Source organism: Ailuropoda melanoleuca, chromosome 11 (genome assembly GCF_002007445.2).
Source record: "Ailuropoda melanoleuca isolate Jingjing chromosome 11, ASM200744v2, whole genome shotgun sequence".
Lineage (NCBI taxonomy): Eukaryota > Metazoa > Chordata > Mammalia > Carnivora > Ursidae > Ailuropoda > Ailuropoda melanoleuca.
In genome coordinates, this window is record NC_048228.1 from 46,298,442 (window position 1) to 46,320,270 (window position 21,829).

General features: G+C 39.2%; 1 protein-coding gene across 2 annotated transcripts in view; it reads left to right on the forward strand.

Annotated features, from left to right (window-relative positions):
• PRKG2 (protein kinase cGMP-dependent 2) overlaps window positions 1-16,819 on the forward strand; it is a 96,019-nt gene extending 79,200 nt beyond the window's left edge. For both annotated transcript variants that reach the window (XM_002912477.4, XM_034672286.1), the window contains 5 exons: window positions 1,467-1,630; window positions 5,154-5,276; window positions 6,195-6,257; window positions 12,715-12,781; window positions 14,881-16,819. In XM_002912477.4, coding sequence (XP_002912523.1) covers window positions 1,467-1,630; window positions 5,154-5,276; window positions 6,195-6,257; window positions 12,715-12,781; window positions 14,881-14,976 — 513 coding nt within the window. In that variant the 3' untranslated portion in view covers window positions 14,977-16,819. The remainder of the gene's footprint in view (window positions 1-1,466; window positions 1,631-5,153; window positions 5,277-6,194; window positions 6,258-12,714; window positions 12,782-14,880) is intronic.
• Window positions 16,820-21,829: the final 5,010 nt, after the last annotated feature.

Below are 21,829 nucleotides of genomic sequence, written 5' to 3' on the forward strand. Positions count from 1 at the left end.
ACATGATAAGTACTAAAAAGCATTAGTGGAAAGCTAAATTTCTAAGAGATTTATTTAGGGTAAAACAAACACTTTAAATATTAGTATTTGAATACATAAATGAGGGCTGGATTTTATAGTTCATTGACATACTCTTTTAGGTGAGGGCCAATTTTGATATGTTAACATTATTTATTTTTTTACTCAATATTATTGCCATATTATTGCAATAGTCCATGTGCATAATGAAACTATTAAAATGTGAATGTTGAGGTTCAGGTATAATTTGTGTGTCTGTTTCCTTCAGGGAGAGGAAGGGCGGTTTTATTAAAATAATGCCTGTATGTATTAGAGATGAAAAGTACATGCTAAATAACGCCTGTGGACAGAAACCAACTGTTTGTTTTGTGGGGCAGGATGTCAGTCATGTACACTGCCTGCATTCAGTGAGCAAGTTTTCTTGTCATTCCAGCCTTCTCACCCTTCTCTATTTTGTGCACAGAGTTTGTTCATTAAATAGAGTCTCAGAGAAGTGGAGGGGACTGTTCTGAAAAGACAGATGAGGGTAGCACCAATTCATTACCCGAGGAGGGTTCCTGATTCTCAGTCAGGCCAAGCTCAGATATCACCTCCTCATGACATCTTCCCCAGTGGTCTTCTCCCTAATGTTCCAGAAGTATATATTTTTTGGCCCTCTGCATAATCTTCTACTCTATCATGTATCACATGAAATAATGTTAATCGCATATGTGTCAGTATTCCCAACACTCTGAGTTTCCCTGAGGCAACTCTGTGTGTGTAAGCCTAGTACAGAGCTTGGCCAATAGTGGGTCCTGACTGTGTCTTTTCAGAACAGGTAAGTTCCTGCAGGTGCTATTCACCACTGACCTGCCAGAGAAGGACTCGAAGTGTCCATAGTCTGGCCAAAGTTGAGAAGAGGTGATCCTGGCTTTTTTATTGGAATGCCGAAATGTAAAGGGTGCAGACAATGTGCATGATGGTTTTTAAAGATAGACCAGAATTTTAAGACTCCCTTTTTCTCAACAATGGTCTCTTTCCCAAACTCTCAATTTTGTTATTACTTTTCTTTTCATGATGGAGCTTAAAGTGCACCAAGGTCGATCACTTCCCCTTTCTCTCCTCTTCCTCATGAATGCCACCCTTGATTAGAAAATTATCTGTCGGCATGCTCTGAGCTGTACATTTGTTGTAATGGTCTACCTTTGCTAGCCATTCTTCTCATCTTCTAGGGGTCATGGGCATAAAGGTGTGTGCATGGAACTTCCTCCAGTGTAACTAGATTTATATCTGGTCCTGCAAAAGAATAAATGTGAGGGTCAGTGGTGTGTGTGTGTGTGTGTGTGTGTGTGTGTGTGTATGAAGGGAAGGGTGGAGGTATAGACAGAAGGTAGGAGAAGTTAGCGGGAGACGTAAAGAAGAGAATGAGTTTTATGGTCTCTGAAAATGTCTTTGATATTCTTTTCCAGGTTGACTTTGGATTTGCGAAGAAAATAGGATCTGGACAGAAAACGTGGACATTCTGTGGAACTCCAGAGTATGTAGCTCCCGAGGTCATTCTCAACAAAGGACATGACTTCAGCGTGGATTTTTGGTCTCTGGGAATTCTGGTGTATGAACTCCTAACCGGCAAGTAAGTACCTTCAGTTCACAGAAGTGCCACAATAATTTACTAATGATAACAAATATATAATTTAAGGGTTTAACATGTTAGAAATGTTTTTGATCAAGTGTGATGACTTTTTCCCTTTATATATTTTACATATAGCATGCTTGCTGGTTTGTAAAGTGGAGAAAACATTCAGGAAGGCACTGGAAAGATGTACAGGATTGCTTTGGTTTACCTAAAATGCCAAGGCCTGTTATTACAGATAGCCTGTTAAATGTGTGAAGGTTGTGGCAATTCCGTTTTAAGAATAAGGAGAAGAATTGAGGCTGTGGGCTGTAATTACTTCCTCTCATATATATTTTTTGTAATTGAGAAAAGAGTATTCATGTTTCAATTAAATCCATTAAACAATGAAACTAAATTTAGCTGAGTTCTTCCATCTTTCCAATAAATCATTAACCAGAAAAGCCAAGAGAAAGGAACGTTGCCGGATTTAAATTTTAATCTCTTCGTCAACAGCTTTCTAGAGGTGCTAATGAACAGAGACCAGATACAGCAGGAGGGGTAGCAGTTCAAATTGAATTGTCACCCCTGGAGGGATTAAAGGGCTATATTAATGAATCCAGGATCCCAAATATTCCACATGCGTGCACGCATACACATGTGGGCACACACATTTTAACACACACACACTCTATATAATATCACCTCACATCGTGAAGCACTTTACAGTTTACAAAGCTCTTACGTGGGTATCATCTAGTTTAGTTTTCACGAAATTGTGTGGAAGTTAAAGAAGGAATTTTCATTGTTGTATGACTTAAATGTTATGGATTAGACAGCCAGGACAGAAAGCTACCCGCTTAAGGTCAGGGATTTGACCCCAGATATTCTAACCCTAAATGTGACACACTTTCCATTACACGCCTGTGCCTTACCCATATGCATTTTTAGTATAATCCGTGGACATCCTCATGGGATCCAGTTCAGTTTTCGCCCTCCGTTTCTCATCAACTGATTTGATCATCCTTAAAAACCTTTATAAGCAAATATTCTCAGTCTTATTTTCAGAGAGGATTTGCATATGGAATGGCATATGAAATACTGGGATGAGCCCTTTGATAGGGATTCAAGTCTCAACACATATTTAAAAAGAGTTTCATAAAATCTGGAACTTTTATACCACAGATTTCTAATGTTAGATCACCTGTGGCTATATTCGACCTCCTTGTCCACATGCATTGAGCAAACAGATATGAAAGATTATTTTATATTATCTGTATTCAGTTTCAAATAGTCATTGCTTAAGATTTTGATGGAAAGAAGAGAAAATTTTCCAGACTGTCATTCAGAGAGAAAGTTGCTTCCAGTCTTGGGACATAAGGAGTTCTATTTCAAGAATTTGTTCCTCGTCCCTGGGAAATTTGTCAGCTGCATTGCTACGAAATACATGATGGTTGGTGTAGGTAACTAGGGAATATACAACTCAGTCTTTATCAACTGGAATAAGTTTCTGCAAGGAATAAGGAAATAAAGTGAGGGAATGAGGAAGGGGGGATCCCCAATAACTTGGAGTTGTTAAAGTGGCTTCGTACTGTCAAGAAGTTAAGAAATTGTTCTTGTAAAGGTTTTCAGGGTAGGGCATGAGAAAATTTAGTTCTAAATGCCCTGAATTCTAGAGAGTCAGGAGGTAAATAAAAATGAGAAAAAAGAACTAAAACACAACGCAACACAACAAACACAGCATAATTGTAAATATAGAAGTATTGAAAATATAGCAGTGCTTTTTGTTTCATACCTCATTTTCTTTCTTTCTTTCTTTCTTTCTTTTTTTTTTGTACCTTATTTTCTTCATAAGCAAGACATAGATTGTTGCAAATTGTTGCACCAACCTCATTTCAAGTTTATTCCTGAGAGTGGGAACTCAGTATCCAAAGGTCTTCAAGCATGGCCAAGATATAGCAGAGTAGTTCATGAAAGTCATCTTCAATTTTCAGAAATTAAATGACACAGTAGAATAAAGTGTTTTTAATAGCAAAGTGTGTGAGTTAAAACGTTATCCAAATTCAGTGTTCAATTCCCAATGCTTTCTTACCTTAGCACCACTTCCCCTGAAGTACTCTCTTCACATGGCTTCTAGGACCTCCCTTTCATTTCTTTCCCCGTACTGGGGACTCCATCTCTGTCTTCATTGCTGGACCCTTCTTATCCTCCTGACCTCTCCACATTGTGCCACTTCAGTCCTTGATCTCTTTTCCATCTACTCGCTCCTTGGCTGATATCATCAAGTCCATGGCCAGAAATCCTGTCTGATGGCGCCCCGCAATCCTGCCTCCAGCTCTGACCTCTTTCCTGAATGCCAGGCTCACAAATTCAGCTGCCTGCGTAGCATCTCTATATGGACATTTAAAACCTAACTCCATTGGACATTTCAGAACCTGCTCTGGACCTCTGGACCCACACTTCTGGCCCCCACTCCAGCCTTTCTTCTCTTAGTAAGCAATAGCTCCATTCCATAGGTCAAAACACTTTGGCATCATTCTTGAATCCTTTCTTTCTCCTACACACCACATTCACTGTGTTGGCAAATCCTATTGGCTTTACCATCTAAATAGATCTAGAAGCCAACCATATCTCACCACCTTCACTTCTACCATCCTAGTTGAGGCCGCCAGGCCTTCCTTCCTCCACTGCTGGCATCATCACAGGTCATTTTTGATACATTTTTTTTTAAAAAAAGCTTACTCTAAGGAGCACCTGGGTGGCTCAGTTGTTAAGCGTCTGCCTTTGGCTCAGGGTGTGATCCCAGGGTCCTGGGATCGAGCCCCGCATCAGGCTCCCTGCTCCACTGGTAGCCTGCTTCTTCCTCTCCCACTCCCCTTGCTTGTGTTCCCTCTCTCACTGGCTGTGTCTCTCTCTGTCAAATAAATAAATAAAATCTTTAAAAAAAATTTAAAAAAGCTTACTCTGACTGCTGTAAACTCCGCCATCCGACTCAAAGCACATTCCTAGGCCCTTAGCATCACCCACCAGCTTCACATGATATGTCCCTCATTGCTTCTACTCCCCTCCTGCTTCCTTACTTTCCCCCCAGCAAACCAGCCCTCCTCACTGTTTCTGGAACAACCCACACCGCTCCTGACTCCTGGCCTTTGTATTGTTGTCTTTGAATCTTTTGCTTACAGATCATGGTGTGGCCCATTCCCTCCTTCTCTTCATTGATAACCACTGCTCAATTGTCAACTTATGAAAGAGGCTTTTCCCATATATCAGGTTTAAGAAAGTCACACCTTTCTCTGTCACTGTGTCCCCTCCTTTGTTTTTCTTTATAGTGATTATCACCAACTAACAAATTACCTGTATGTGTGTATGTGTGATTTGTTAAATGATATGAAGTCAATGAAATTATTTTCTAGCATATATCCAGATTTTTTTACACAACGATTAATGAGAAAGAAGGAAGGAGGAAAGGAAGAAAAGGAAAGAAAGTCAGTTGTACATGTGTCTGACACGTTGGTCCTAATGTCCTATTTTGGCTATTCTCCAGCCCTCCCTTTTCTGGGATTGACCAAATGATGACCTACAATCTGATTCTCAAAGGAATTGAAAAAATGGATTTTCCCAGAAAGATCACAAGACGACCTGAGGATTTGATTCGGAGGCTTTGCAGGTGAGAATGAAAATTAAAACCCCTAGTTCTTGGGGAAGTGTGAGGTCTTCTCATTTCTGTGTCCACACAATTTAAAATTAGGTATGCATTTACTTCTTGTACTTTTCCCTGTAGCTAAGTTATATATAAAGAAAATCATTTTTTTATTAGGAGTTTGAGTTTACTTCATGCTGCAGGACCAGAATACCTACTTAACAGAGATCTGCAGTTGTCAGCTTATCATTGGGAATCATCTTTATCTGTATGAGGGCAAAAAGACCATTAGTTTAATAAAGGAGTAATTAATTTACAACCTTGTTCTTTTGAGAGAAAATCAGTGGTGGTGATAAAGTGTTACTACTTGCCCTCTGTCAGTCTTCATTTTAAAACACAGTACCTCTCTGGCCTTATTTTTAATTATTCCACATTTCTATTTACCCTTAAAAGTATTATATCGGAGAACAAAAGACTTCTGGAATTTGTGTTTAAACTTTGTCACTGTTTTCTTTTTTTTTTTTGCACATTTGAACTTTTTTAAAAAGCATTAGCATTTAGTAAATTTAGAACATAAAACCCAGTTGTGGGTTGCCAACAGAAATCTCCGCATGTTTCTGAGATTCCAGCTCAGATGGAAATGATTCTCTAAAGCTTTCCCTGTTTTTCTCAGCAAAGTTGGTAAGATAGCATCCTTATTCATAGCTCATTTAAAGCACTGAGGTGTGTGTGTGTGCGTGTGTGTGTGTGTGTGTGTATGTGTCTGTATACATGCCCCCAGAGAGGGGCATGTGTTTTTCATTTTCCTATATTCAGCTGCTTGGTCTATGAATATTGTTGAATAAATGAATGAATAAATACATAAAGAAAAAATGTTAAATTTTAATTTAAAATTCACTGAAGCATAATTATTATAAATTGCCTGTCAAAAATTTTTTATTTTAGGCAAAATCCAACAGAAAGACTTGGAAATCTGAAAAATGGAATCAATGACATTAAGAAACACAGGTACATAGCTGTTACTCGGCCCAGAAAAAAATAGAAATTCATAGAAAAATGTAATCTTGAAGCTTTCATTGTAGGTCACAAGGGCCCCTTTACAGATGTTCAATTTTTCCTTTTTGGTGTTTTATTTTTGATTTGTGTTTTACTAGCTGCAGTTACAATAATCAGTCTCAGGGTAATTTCTCTAATGCTGAAAATTCACATCAAGAATGGATAATTCTAAAACAAGTGACAAAATCACATCTTTAAGTTATAGCGACTTAGCTTTTTATACACTGCTATTTTTATTTTTTATTTTTATGTTTAATTTGAAAGTAGGCTCCACACTGGATGCCGAGCTCCATGCAGGGCTTAAACTCACAAGCCCAAGATCAAGACCTGAGCTGAGATCAAGAGTCGGACGCTTAACCAACTGAGACACCCAGGGGCCCCTTATTATTTCTTAAAAATATCGACTTCAGGGTGCCTGGGTGGCTCATTCGTTAAGCACCTGCCTTCAGCTCAGGGGGCCTGATCCCAGGGTCCTGGGATCGAGCCCCACATCAGGCTTCTCTGCTGGGAGCCTGCTTCTTCCTCTCCCACTCTCCCTGCTTGTGTTCCCTCTCTTGCTGGCTGTCTCTCTCTCTCTGTCAAATAAATAAATAAAATCTTAAAAAATATATATCAACTTGGATTCTATAGAGGAATTAAGCTCTAATTTTGACCTTTGATTTGTGATTAAAATACAATATAGTCACTGTTGTCAATGTTAAAGAGAAATCAACTGTTAAATAGTATCCTATTTCAGTTTTAGTTAATAATACCTATTTATTTTAAATACAATTTTCCTTTGACTGGCTCTACAAATTTTAAAGCCTAGTGTTGTATTTTACGTTTGGGGTAAAGTACCTTGATTTCCACAAAATCTCAAACAATGTTTTAGCCTTATACAATAATCTAACACGCATCTTTGCAGTTCTGTGGATTTCTAAAGCTGGCCGTCAGAACCATTGATAATTTCCATGAATTATCCTCTTTGATTTGGTTTAATATGTGGAGTTCAAGCCTTGCAGATTTTTAAAACAATTGATGCTTCGCTGAATCCTGCAGTCCTCAAAATGTTTTAATTTTGCTCACGATATACGAAAAATATCACCTACTGATAGTACTATTGATAATAGAAAAACTAAATTGGAGAATGTCATCACTGAAAACGTGAACACACTGAAGTTTCTGTTCAGCAAAGAAAACACCTTTCAGTATTTCATTCCCACCTGGATATTTTTTACTGAAGAACTAGAGGCACAGAACCCAGTAGGGAAATAAAGGGAGAGAAGTTTCTGAATAGAAACACTATTCATTTTGCTCAACAGTAGTGGTGCAGCTTCAAAAAAAAAAAAAAAAAAATCCCCAGGCTGCCAGCCCTGCTCTATCTATTCATGAACTTACTTGAAATAAAGCCATGTATTCAACATTGTAAATTCGTATTGGGCTTTGCCTTAAGGGTGTGTTAGGAGGGAGGGAGGGTGATAAAGACACTCATCTGTGCGTTTTATAGACGTCAAAATGCTCATAGTATTTTTATTGTTCTTTGTCATCCTTTGGATTGCCTTCAGCGTAAAGCTCATTATTTATCGTAGATCCCAATTTATCTTTCTTTCTCCATGCTGTTATCACAATTTCTTTTCTCATTATAAAATGACATGTAAACACACTATTCATACTGAGCAAACAAGTGCCCTGTCAATGAAAGTCATTCCTCCAATGTATTTTCCTCCTTTTGCTCCGGGGTGGTTGGGTTAACAGGCTCTGGTTTCATCTTTTCTTTCTTATTTACCTGAGGCTCATTTAAATGTAGCTGTCAAATTGTGATTGGGTACGCATCCAAATTGATGCTAAAGGATTTTCTCACCTCAGCATGGTAATGAAGAATTTTGAATTTTGTTCCCTGTAGGGATTAATTTGCCCACTCTTCCGTAACAGGCAGGATGTTCTTGGCCATGTAAGGGTAGATTCGGAGTGCAGTGAGTGGGGTAGAGTTTAGTAATAAGATAGACCAAATTTATACAGTGCCTTTCAGTGAGCCCAGGGAGCTCAAAGACATTATTTCATCTGATTTTCCTACTACCTCTTAAGATACAAAGCTGAGGTCGGGGGGAGGGGGCGGGGGGGGCGGGACCTGAAAAATAGATCTCTTCCTGCCTTTAAGTAGGAGTGCTCTAAAACCTTCCATAAGTCTTCAAGTCTTACAGCTTCTCTACTCTGTATACTCTTGGAATTAAAAAGAAAATCTTTCTGAAATTTGCCATCAGATTTTCCTACTGTTCTCTAAAGTAAAATGTGTGCTTTTTTTCTCAGACGACCATTCATTTGAACTTCCTATTAAAAGACAATACAATTTAACATGGCAATCATGTTATGTTTGTCCATTCTGAGTTAAATCATCTTAACTAAACAGAATCAGATCTCCTCCCTCCCCTATTCCTGAGCTAACATATAAACTAGGCACCGATCGTGTCTCCCAACACCTATCTGAAAAGAGGGATAATATGTTTGTAGGGTGCAATTAAATCTTTCCTGCTAGATAGAGGAATAATTTGTTTCAAGTGCCTTAATGTTACCTTTAATATTTCTAGCCGCTAAAATTACTTTCAAGAATAGCTTCTACCGGTCTTCTAAAAATGAAGAAGCAATTTATGTGCCATTGCTTAATATTTCTTTGGTGAATATTTTTTACACATGAATGCATCCTGGCACTTGCGTTACTTAAAATGTGGTTAGTGTCAAAAGGCCAAGGGTTAAGTGAATGGCCACTCATGTTAAGTAAATATTGCCATAAGTCAAATTGTAACAAGTACTCAGTAAGAAATGTATAGGCTCTTTGATTCAGTAGGGTAACAGTAATGAACTTTATTAATATTTATGGAGTAGCTTCTGGGTAGAGAGCACTGTAAAATATGTGAAAAGAAATTGTGGCAGTGTTTGGTGGCAAAAGAAAAGAATCCACATAACTGTGCACCTAGAAATCCCTAAAAAATGAGGCTTCAGTTTATGCAAAGAAGCTGATGGGTGGATCAAGGAGAGGACTCTGTGGTTTTGTAGACAGGGGAAGCCTTACAGCCCGGGCTGCTGTCTGACTTTCGCTCTTTGGTTAGTGTCTCAGCAGCTTATACTAAAATGGCACCTTGGGTTAAGAATGGCATCTGAAATGGAATGTACTAGAGCCTTGCCTCTGTTCATAGTACTTTTTCTCTTGCTAAGCTTAGACTTGGAATGGGAAATCCAGTAAAGGACTGAATGAAAACCCAACTCCAGGGGTGAGAAGAGATTAGAAAAGATGGAAGAGCATCATTTTTGGTGAGGTTGACAGACAGGAGTGTGACAGCCACCCAAATTTCCTGGCCCTCAGCCTCACACCTCTATCACTCTGCCTCATCGCAACCCCCTGTGGTCGTGCTTCACATACTAGCTGGAATTATCTTCTGGAAGTGTACTTAGATTCCATCGTTTCCTTACAACTTTCTAATGGCTTTCCATTAAGCATAAAATCTTGATTCCGTACTGTATTCTATGAGGCCTGCATGGTCTGGCCTCTGGCCTGTTCTCAGTTCTCAGATACTTTTTTCCCCCTAGTTTCGTCTCCATTCACCACACTTCAGCTCATTTCTATTACTTCCTTCCATTTAAAAGGCCCTGGGGTAAAGGAGATGTGATATAGATAGATAGATGATAGATAGATAGATAGATAGATAGATAGATAGATAGATAGATCGATCTCACAAGCCTTCCCATGGCTATTCCCTTGTCTTTATTCTAGCCACCCCCAACACATCCCATCCCAGTCACCAGCCACCACTTTATTCTCCCTTATCTTCCTAGTACTTACTAGTATCTGAAATTTTGTTCACTTGTTTTTTTGTTTTTGTCACTTGCTACCAAAATAAAAATATCTTAAAAGCAGGATCTTCGTTCTTTTCAATGCCTGGGACCACACTGACTTTCTGTAAATTTTGTTGGCTAGTGGACTTGACCTCACTGTCCCAGTAGAAAAGATCAGTGGGTATAAGACAGTATTATTCCATGTTCCTTATAAGATCCTGAGAGACAGAATACATTGTTTATGTCCAAGAGAAGCAAGGCCTCCCCACTTCTGCTGTTGTATTTCCAGCCACCAAGTTTGATGTGTGTCCTAAAGACCAGATCATTTCTGGTCTTCAGTGATCTGGAAGCATTAATGATGCTTAGATTAATTAGATTAATTATGTGGAAGCAATAAATGAAAGAAACTTCATCTGGCTATCAGCTTAACCTCATTATAGATTATTGTAAGATACCTTTATATCTTGGAGCTTTTTGCATATGTATCACCAGGAACATCACCACCAAGGCAGTGTGATGTTCTAAGACGTGATAGTAAGAGGCTCCGTGCAAGTGTGTTTTCTTGCAGAGTCATTCAGTTATTCAACATTTATTGAACCTGGTTTGATGACAAGTCCTGCTCCACGTGTGAGGGACACAGAAGGAAAGGAAACAGATGAAAATCCTTTCCCTCATGGAGCTAGCATTCTAGTGGGGAAGACAGAGTCAACAGGATAACTAAGTAAAGTATATGGCAGACACACCTGAGAGGAGTAAGAGCTAAGGGGAGAACTAAAGCAGGGAGGAGGATAGGAAGTGAGGGGGAGGGGAGAGGGAGGCGAAATATTACTTTGGATGATCAAAGAAGGTTTCACTAAGAAAATGATCTTTGGGAAAAGACCTGAAGGCATTGGGGGAACAAACCCTGTGAAAATCTGGGGAAGGAACCATCTAGCTTTGAGGGCAAAGGTCTGAACATGGGAGCATCTAGCTTGTTGAAAGAATAGTGAGGGGGGGAGGGTGGAAGGAAAGTAGGACAGTGGTGAACGGGGGGTTGGGGTGGTGGTGGAAAAGGTGGTGTTCAAGGCCTTAGGGGTTATCGGAAAGGCTTTGCCTTTCACACTGAGCAAAATGGGAAGCACTGGGGGGAGCAGGGTTGAACAAAGTGCTGATGTGACCTGACTTCTGTTTTAAATGATCGCACTTGCTGCTTGGTTATTTCCCATGGACAAAAGCAGGAGGACCTATTAGGAGGTTATTATAATAATAGTGGTGGCTTGGCCCATGCTGGTAGAGTGAAGGTGATCAGAGTTTTTCAGATTCTGAATTCAGATATATTTTGAAGGTAACACTGACAAGATCTGCATGTGGACTGAGGTAGGGTGTGAGAGGAAAGATAACTCAAGGTCTTTGGTTTGAGCAACTGGAAGAGTCAAGGCCAGTTCCTTGGGGAACATTTGGAGATCCAGTGTGGGCCAGATACATGCTAGATGCAGGTTAGACACCCACTCGGGAAATGAGGAATGGCAGCTGTAGCTATTAGCCTAGGAAGCAATTGGGGCATCTTGATTGGAAATAGAAATAGTAAGCAGCAGATATAAAAATGCTAACTAAAGCCGCAAGATTGAATGAGATAACCCAGGAAGTGAGTAGTTGAAAAAAGAGCTCCAAGGACTGAGGCCCTGGAGCACACCAGCTTCTTATGGAAATGGCAGTGGGAAACAAAGGAAAGCTCCCAAGAAGGTAGGAGAATAGCATGTCCTGGAAGCCAAGTGAAAAAAGTATTTCAGAAAGTGTGAGTAATGAATGGTGGCAAATGCTCCTAGGGGAAGTAAGACAAAAACTGAGACTTGAGGAGATTCACAGAAGTGGAGGGGTGGATGCTGACTGTAGTGTGGCCAGGAGAAAATAGGTAAGTAGAGTGACTGGATAACTTCCAAGGAGTTTTTCTCCTGTGGGAGGAGAGAAACAAAGTAGAAGTTGGATGGGCGCTCAGGTCAAAGGAGGGTGTTTTGTGGTTGGAGGAAATGAAATGTCTCCATACTGATGGGAATGATCTAGCAGGTAGACATTGAAGATTCAAGTGAGAGGAGAATGGCAGGAGCATGCCTTTGAATAGAGGAGTCCACAGGATCAAGTACACAGTGCAGGAGCTGAGCTGACCTTCCCTAGAAGCAAAGGCACTGAACTCACGGTGCATGAAAGAAGGGAGCGCACAGATGTGGACAGGCAGGCAGATAGACTGGAAGAAAATTGCAGCAGCTCAGTTTTCCCAGTGAAATAGGAAGTCAGGTCATCATTTGGTTGGGGGAGGGGGTTGTTGGACTTTTGAGGAGAGAGGACAAAGTATGAATGATGAGCCTAAGGGAATGTGACAGTGAGTGGGACAACAGGGAAATCTAGACCAATTTCTGGGCAGCCTGAACTACCCCCTTGAGGTTAGTGGGCATGGATTTAATGTGAGACCAGACAACCAGCGTGGTTAATCTCCCCCCCCACCCACCCATTTGCAGCTGCATTGTTGCAGGCAGGGAGAGGGCAACAAAATGGACTGACAGCTAACTTGACTTGCTGATAGTTTATCAGGCAAGTAATATTCTTTTGCTCTGTTTTTACTTCTCAGGTGGTTAAATGGTTTTAATTGGGAGGGACTGAAAGCACGGAACCTTCCATCACCTTTACAGAGAGAGGTATGGTATCCGCTATATTACTTTCTTGATTTTTTTCTAGTTTTTGTTTTTGTAAACAGAGTACGGGTGTGTTTTTGTGCACCACATTTTAGATTTTTAAAGTACTTTTAAAAAAAGATTAAGTGAAAATGTCATAGCAATTGTTATTATAGGGACTAAATAGTATCTCTTATTTGATGGAGATCAGCTCAGCTCTCAGAAACCAATTTCATATAAACCTAAGTCCCCAGGTAATCAGTGTTGGTCAGGCTAACAGAGGACTCTAGAAGTATAATATGAATCATACTGTGATTTAAAATTTTCTAGTTAGCCACAGGTAAAATGAAGCAGGTGAAATTAATTTTAATTATTATAATGTATCAAAAAATTGTCATTTTGCTATGCAGTCAACATAAAATATTAATGAGATGTCACATTCATTTTTCCGTACTGTTTTTGAAATCCCAAATGGATTTTACAGCAGTCTCAACTTGGACTGGCCACCTTTGGGGTACTCAATCACCACCTGTTGCTGGTGGGACAGCACAGCTCGAGAGAAAACAGAACATCTGCTAATTTAGGGTAAGGGAGGGTGGGAGAGCACAGAATGACTCAGGAATGGCCTCGGTCAACACCCTATAGATTCTATGCTATGTTCTCCTTGAAGGAATTTTAAAAGCATTTTTAGACTGACATCCTGATTTTTTCATTGTATGTTTATATTGTTATGGAGGATGTGATTTCTAGTATGTTGTAAATATTGACGTTTTAAAGTAAAACATTACTCCCTTAAATATATGTAATGTAATAGGAATACCAGTGAGATTGGATGCCCATCAGTTGTTTAAAATCTACAGACAGCAATATTACATAATTCCTTTTCCTCTCTGAATTTATATTTTTATATTTCCATCCCACTTTCCCTAGAAAGTTCCATGTTATGTAAAAATATTGTTATGCCTGCAAATATTTGATTATTCTTTAAATGGCTTTCAACTATAGTTTTCTGAATTTTAAAATTCCTGTGACAACACACATATTTATTTGGATTCAGTTGTTACTACATTTTTATAGCATGGAGTATCAAACAACAGAAATAGGTTGCAAAATTTAAAAGCAAGTATTTAAGAAATATTTCTTGAAAAGAAATTATTTATGTACCGGGGAGAGATGTTACTTATTAAAAGAAAAATGGGATCAGGCCCCACGTCAATTCTATTCCTTTTTAAATTTATATAGCTGTTAAGTGCTGAAAATTATGTTCACATGAATAAGTAACTGGAGTGGAGGGTTTTATAAGAGCAATGTCACTTTGAATGCCTTCTGAGTGATCTCCCCACTCTCCCAAAAAACACATTATGATTTATCATAAGTAGTATTTTTACTGATTTACCAGCTGAGAATTAAATCAGGTACTTTTAAGATTTGTTTGAAGGCAAAGAATTGAAAACCACCTGATTTGCAAAATAGTTTAATTCCAGAATTGTTTCACTCTTTCAACAGGGTCAATAGTGTTTTGAATTAACCCTTTGTTTGGCATTATGGAAATTTTATATGGGTCAATTAAGCATATAAAAGTTCAAGGTGGTTGTGGCAAATTTTGATGTTTTTAGAAGATTTTACTTATTTGTTTGAGAGAAAGAGCAAGCGCAAGGAGCAGGGGGAGGGAGAAGCAGTCTCCCCGCTGAGCAGGGAGCCCAATCTGGGGCTTAATCCCAGGACCCTGGGATCATGATCTGAGCTGAAGGCAGACGCTTAACTGACTGAGCCACCCAGGTACCCCAGATTTTGATTTTTTAAAAATATTTGCTTTTAAAATGTTTTTTAATCTGAAAAAAAAATAGATACCATTTCTGTCAGCTTTTCTTTTGGACATACCTCCTCAGGCCAGGTAGCCTCTTTTGAATGTAATGCAGTGACTGGATCCATTTGGTCTAAAGGGGAGATCTCAAAGGCTGAGAGTGTGACTCAAAAATGGTAATTGGTCATCTTGTCCTTACATGTAACTTACCAGTGGTTGCAGGATAAAAGCAGTATTCAGATATAAAAAGCATTACCCACATATAACAACATGCTTAGTCAACATTACCCTCACCTTTGGTCTAATTCTTCTCTGTTAGCTCAGTGGACCCACAGACCACAGCTACTTCGACAAGTATCCCCCGGAAAAGGGAGTGCCTCCAGATGAGCTGTCAGGCTGGGATAAAGACTTTTGACAGAAGAAAAGATGATTATTGCCTCTATAAACAGAAGAGGACGATAAGGACCAATAACCCAAAAGTGATCATTTCTCTCTTTGGAGTATTAGAATGTCTTTGGGGAGACCATCAGGGAAGAGGAATCTCTGCCCGTGAGCTGAGTGGACAATGTGGATATGAAGGTGGTTCTGAGCTATAATGTCTCATTTAGATGCTCTGAATTATTCATGTATTCTATTCTTTGCTTTTCTCACATGTTGGAGGCTATTCTCTTCCCCTCTCCACAGTCAGAACCATTTTTGTTGAGGGGACATCATTTTCTCTGCAATCTATTGCTCCATCCCAACCATACTTGTCTCCTTTGAGTCCTAATAAGGTGTAAATTGTGTCTTGCCTTTGAGCAACTAAGTCATGCAAATGGAAGGAAGAACAAGCGTATACTCTGGAAGACTTCCCCTACTCTCAACAATTCATGTAAGCATTACGGCATCTCAAAGCCGTGGTTTGCAGAAATCTTCGTAGTCGGTTGAGGCTCTTGATTTTCACCTGCATTCAACCTAGAAACGTATTAACGTACTTCTGACACTAGTCTGGGGAAAGACGAATTTAAATATTAGTCAGTGTTACCGCTTCCTAACCTAAGTGAGTTAATTCACCCAGCCAGTAAGTATATTCCATTGGGGAACTTGGAAAAAATAAAGCAAAAAATATTTTTCATTCTCCTGTGACCAGCTGTGATACCTCAGAGACTTTTCAAAAGCCTTGTTAAAGGTAGTTATAATGTGTGGTTATGTGATGGGCCTTTGGAAAGGTTTTATCTTATATGCTCAATATTTTCACAATCAAAGTAGAAGACACACAGGCACAAAATTGTGAAGGCTTTTCCTTCCCATTAAATATGGAGAAGAATGATTTCTAATAGGTAAGGTTGCTGACTCTTTAAAACTGAGATATTTTGGCCAGTTCTGTGTTTGTTGCCATTAATAAATCAAGAGTATAGATATCCACAGTTAATTTTTAATGAAAATATCACTGGCTCACTTTGATGCCCTGTAATCATTGTTGCATCAATAACTCTTTTTAAAGAGATTTGAGTCACGGGTATGTTTATAATTTTAGATTTGTAAGGTAGGCAAGCTGCTGGGGAAGTGATGGGACTTAAGTAAAGGGACATCCAGCATGTGCCCTCCTGTCTCCTCCTCGCAAACTTCCAGATGATGAATAGACTAGTTTCAGTGGCACTGGATACCAGTGCCGAAGAACTTTACTAGAGAATGTTGTCATGCATCAACCACGATCCCACCGAATGGATGGGAAGCAGATTTTCTCTGTATCTTTTTGATCTGGCAGAGTAAAAATAACATCTAAGTTCCTGCATTATTCAAGCTTCTGGTTATATTTTCACATGCTAATGTTCTACGGGAAAAGCAACCTCTACCCACTCTCCACCCATATTTTCAGCATTCAGAAAGAGTCAGCTACATGCTTCCTGAAGAGTCAAACCAGTTAAGTGAGGCCCAACCCAAGAGGGTGCATCCTTAACACATTGAATTTCCACATTTAGAGAATCCTTTTGCTGAACCAAAGAATTTTTGTTTCCTGGAGTAGTATTTTTAAAGATTATGTATTGTACATAAACGAACCATTTTTAATAGGATCAACATAACCTGCTTAATGAATTTCTAAGATTTTTTAAAGATTTTTATTTGCATTTGGTTTGTAAGCATTGTATGTTTTTCCATGTATATATTTTTAAATTACCCACCTATAAATGTAGAAAATTTATGTATTGGATGGATATTAGAACTATACAGCTATAATAGCAATGATATTCTCAATGGAGATCAATAGTTGTAATTCAAAAAAGGACTTACATATATACAAATAAAAACCAACTTAGAGTACTACAGTTTTATTTTGCCTGTGATTGGCCATATCGGTATGTCAGCTCCACATGTGATTTTATTTTGTTATCTTTAGAGTACTTTATAAAGACGAAGAAATGTCAGATTGAACCATCATTAATCCCAGTTCCACTGTTTCCTAGCTGGGTGACCTTGGGAAACTGAGTTCACTTCTTTGAGTAGAGTACTAGCTTTCTCATCTGTAGAAGAAGACATAGTAAAGCAGTACCTACTTTAGAGACCTGTTTCAGGGATTAAGAAAGACACTTAAAGAGTCCTTTGCTAACATCTGTGAAATAATTAATGCTGCATTGGTGGGAGCTACTGTCACTGTCTCTATTAGAATTAAAGGGGACTTAATAACCACTTAGCCCTGAACTGTATGTACAGTTATTGCAATTAAACCCAGTATTTATCTTTTCCTTTTAAATCATGAAGTGAAGACAGTTGATCAAACTTTAGTATGTAAGATGAAGAAGAATTCATCCTCCCCAAAATGAAGTGCTTTATTAAGAGCTCACCTACTTTTCTAATTCTGATTTTTTATGACTAAGGATATATATATATATATATATATTCTTCAAAAATACAGAACACATCATATTCCTAATCCCCCAATGTACAAACCCATCATATTCCTAATCATCAAATCATTCCTGTTCTCTCTTTTCCAAGTGCAAAGTTAAGTTTTCATTCTTAAGCCTCTTTTCTGTGGGGCCAACTTTTCATAATTGTAGTTCCTTGATCTTTTCTCTAAATATGAAAATGTCTGGAGGGAGAGGAATGTAAAAAATGTAAGAGATTTGGAGTTAAAGAGACCTTGCTTTGAATTCTAGCTCTGCCCAGATTTGTGTGAATGACAAACCACATCTTTATCCATCTGTAACTTGGACATGTACATGTAAAGCTTTGGAGCATTGGGCCAGAGTATTATTCCTCATAGGTCATTGACAATAATCATTTGGAAATAAATACATACATGTATTTCTTTTGGCATGATAATAAACCCTTATTCTTTATTGCTAGTCATTGTGCTAGGAGTATTTACATCCATTATCTCATTTACACAAGATTCTAAAATAATTATAAATGTACTCACTGTTGATTGCCCTCAAAGCTAAACATTGGCTTCAAATACACATTTCCTTCACAATTTTGCTGTTATGGTTTTTCATGGCTTGGTCCCAGTTCCTAGGACTATACAACAAATGACCCTGTGACTTAGTTGCTTAGAACAACCATTTTATTATTATCATAGATTCTGTGGGTCAGGAATTCAGACACATGGCAAAGATGGCTTGTCTCTAAACCACAATATCTGGGACATCACATGGGAAGACTCATGGACTGGGGTGATTCAATAGCTGGGAGCTAGAATCACCTAAAACCTTCTCACCCACTCTCTGGAGCCCAGGCTGAGACCACTCAGGTTAGGATGTCTGACCAGAGTGCCTACACATATTCTCTTCACAGCTTGAATTCCTCACATGCTGGTGTTCTTAAACTAGTCAGACTCCTTTCATGGAAGTTTAGGATTCCAAGAGCAAGTATTCTAGGAAACAAGGGAGAAGCTGTGTAATCCTTTATGAGCCAGCCTTGAGTCATGTGACATCACTGCCACCATATTCTACTGGTGGAAACACTTAAAGCCCACCCAGATTTGAGGAACAGGAACATAGACTTAATGAAGAGAGTTTCATAGAACTTGCAAGCAATTTTAAAAACTAACACAATCCACTTTCTGGTCACAGATGAATCATATTACTGTGTATGCAAAATAAACACATTCCCTCCCAAGAGCCTCCCTAAAAATATAACTTCATTACAGCATCATGCTCAGGCTTAAGATTTAAGATTTTGTCCATCTAAATCCATTCCAGTGTGGCTAAGGCTCCTCAGTTGTAATTCCGTGGATATATTCTTTTAGTTCTGGAAGCCTGTGAACTCAGTAACTAAGCCATCTATCAGCACAACTTCCAACATTGAATGGTGAGACCATCAAAGGATAACCACAACAGATACTTGCACTCAGAGAGGGAGAAGATGGGAGGCATGAAGCAGTCACTAGTCCATCGAATTCTGAAATCTGGTCTGACATAATACATTTTCTCTGCTTTGGGCTCAAACTCCCTGTTAAGTAGTCCTCCATAGCTCTTGGCCTCATCGTGTAGAATCCTGGTTCTACCTTTTGAGTCATCCTTCCTTTTCTATAAGATATGGCTGGTATTTGCAGCCGTGTAGACTTCTTAACCTGTTACCTGCTTGCAACTGTTTGGTGGTAGATGATTTCTTTCAATTTGTCTGTCTCTGTCTCTTCGTTCCAAGATGATACATAACCTTTACAAACTTTGTGAGTTTCCTGTGTATCAGTCTATGATTCACTCCATTAAACAAAGACTATACTCCACATCTTCCTGTGAAGATGCTACAGGGAAAATGATTCTTAGAAGTTCTTTTTTAAAAGAGAGGGTGTGCACAGCACATACTTAAGATGCTCAGAAGGTCTTTTGATCTGAAAAGGTAAGATAGACAGCTTCAAAGATGGCTTTCAGTGATCCCACTTTATGGCATTCATGGCCTTTTATAATCCTCTCCATTTGAGTGTTGACTGAGCCTAGTGACTTCCTTCTAACAAACATTAAAATCAAAATGATGGGATGTCACTTCTAAGAGCAGGTTACAAAGTGACTCTGCTTCTCTCCTGTTCACCCCCCTGCCCTCTCATTTGCTTGCTCTAATGGAAACCAGCTGCCATGGTATGAGCTTCTCTATGGAAGGGCCCATGTGGCACATAACTGAAGGAGCCTCTGGCCAACAGCCAGTGATGAAGTGAGGTCCTCAGTCCTACAACCCGTGATGAGCTGAATCCTGCCAATGACCAGGGAAGTGAGATTGGAAGCAGATGTGCCTCCAGCTAAACCTCCAGATGAGACTGGAAACTTGGCCTACACCTTGATTGTACCTAGTGACAATGCATGAGCCAGAGTAGCCCCATAAACAACTCCCCAGTTCCCAACTCACAGAATCTGTGGACACAAGAAGGCACACTGGGATCCTTGAGGAAAAACTACAAGTTGTGATGACAAACCAGGACTCTGGAGGACAAACTGGTACCGGTTTCTGTCTTTCATGGTTGCCAACTTGGTCATATGGGTGGCCTGTGGGATAAGCTGGGACCCTTGAAGTCTACCTGGCTTGGGATTTGCAGATGCCGACAGGGCAATCTGGCTGGAGCTGGAGGAACCACAGACCTGGCTGCTAGGTGACCAGCGATCAGCAAGAGTGCGTTAGCGCCCAGAGTAGCTTGGTCTTGCGTGACCTCCAGAGTAGAAATATGGCTGCTACTCATTTCTGCATTTCAGATCTTATGTGGATTTCTTCTGTGGCAAAGCCTGACTCAGAACCATATAGAGAAGGGGATCCTGGGAAACATTCTACTTCTGGCTTAGCTAAATTGACAAAGTGTAAAGTCACTCAATTTCAAACTAGTAAAATATATAACATATAATTATTCTTTTTTTTTTTAAAGATTTTATTTATTTATTTGACAGAGACAGAGATAGCCAGCGAGAGGGGGAACACAAGAAGGGGGAGTGGGAGAGGAAGAAGCAGGCTCATAGCAGAGGAGCCTGATGTGGGGCTCGATCCCATAACGCCGGGATCACGCCCTGAGCTGAAGGCAGACGCTTAAGCGCTGTGCCACCCAGGCGCCCCAACATATAATTATTCTTACATGATTTATTTAGTTTGGATTTTTAAGTAATGAGATTTTCTTCCTTTCTACCCAGTAGTTATCAAAGTGAACATAGAGACAGGCTACACAACTCAGTTGAAACCAGCAATAACAATTTTCTCAGTAATTTATAGGCAAGTTCTAAATTGAATAAGAGCTGGAGCCTTTTCAATTTTGAAAGATATAGAACCAAGGTATTTTTATTTATTTAATTGTTGGTTACTACATTAAAAATGGTATAATGAAAACATGAAATTTGTTTCGATACATACAAACTTCCTCAGTGAGCAAGGAGATGTGCATTGAGAAAAGGAAAAAAAAAAAAAGGCAGGAGAAAATCTGATGTGATAAAGGAAAAACACCAGCAACGCATCAATCCCGGAAACCGAGTAGAGCGAATGGAGCTTCTCTCGAGGGGGATGGGAGAAAGCCAGGTGTCACACCAGAACACAAGCTGACTATGAGTCAACTATCCAACCCTGCTATTTAAAATTCAGGAGGATGCTCAGATTGCTAAATGGATCATAAAATGCAAGATCTGGAAAGTTGCCCTCTTCTATATTCTGCTTGGCCTGTCTCTTGTAAAGTCTGTGCTCAGTTTTGCATTTAGGAAGGAGAGTCAAAAGATTATAAAGCGTGCCTAGAAATATTTAAAAATTCAATCCATGAGTCAAAGCCAAAGAAAGTAAGGAAGGGCTAATAAAAACATATAAACATATATTTTTCTTTTTGAAGGCCCATAAAGATCAAAGGGAGTAAAGGGAATCCTCTTATTCTGATCGAAAGCGACTATGAAGAAAACTATTCAATGTGTATCTTAATTGATTCACTCAACAGTCATTTACTGTTCCAGGCACTCATAGATGCTGAGGATACAGCAAAGGGACAAAAAATCACAGTCCTAATTACATTCATATTTATTAAATAACTAGGTTAACGGTGATGATGATATCCTTGTAGTATGATCATGGATATTTTTCTTCTATATTTTCTAAGTTTTATACATTGGATTTATATCTTATAAGAAGGAGGAAGATTAACTTTAAAAAATAAATTTGTGTCAGGTAAGTTAGATATCAAGAAGGTCAATGGACAAAGGGACTGTTGAACGCCAAGGACACACGTCACTCTGCCACCTCCCTCTCCAGGCTCCTGACACACCATGGCAGAGACACCTCTCCAGGATTCAGCGCCATCTTCCTAATACCTTCAAGTCAAATGTTTACAGACTCTC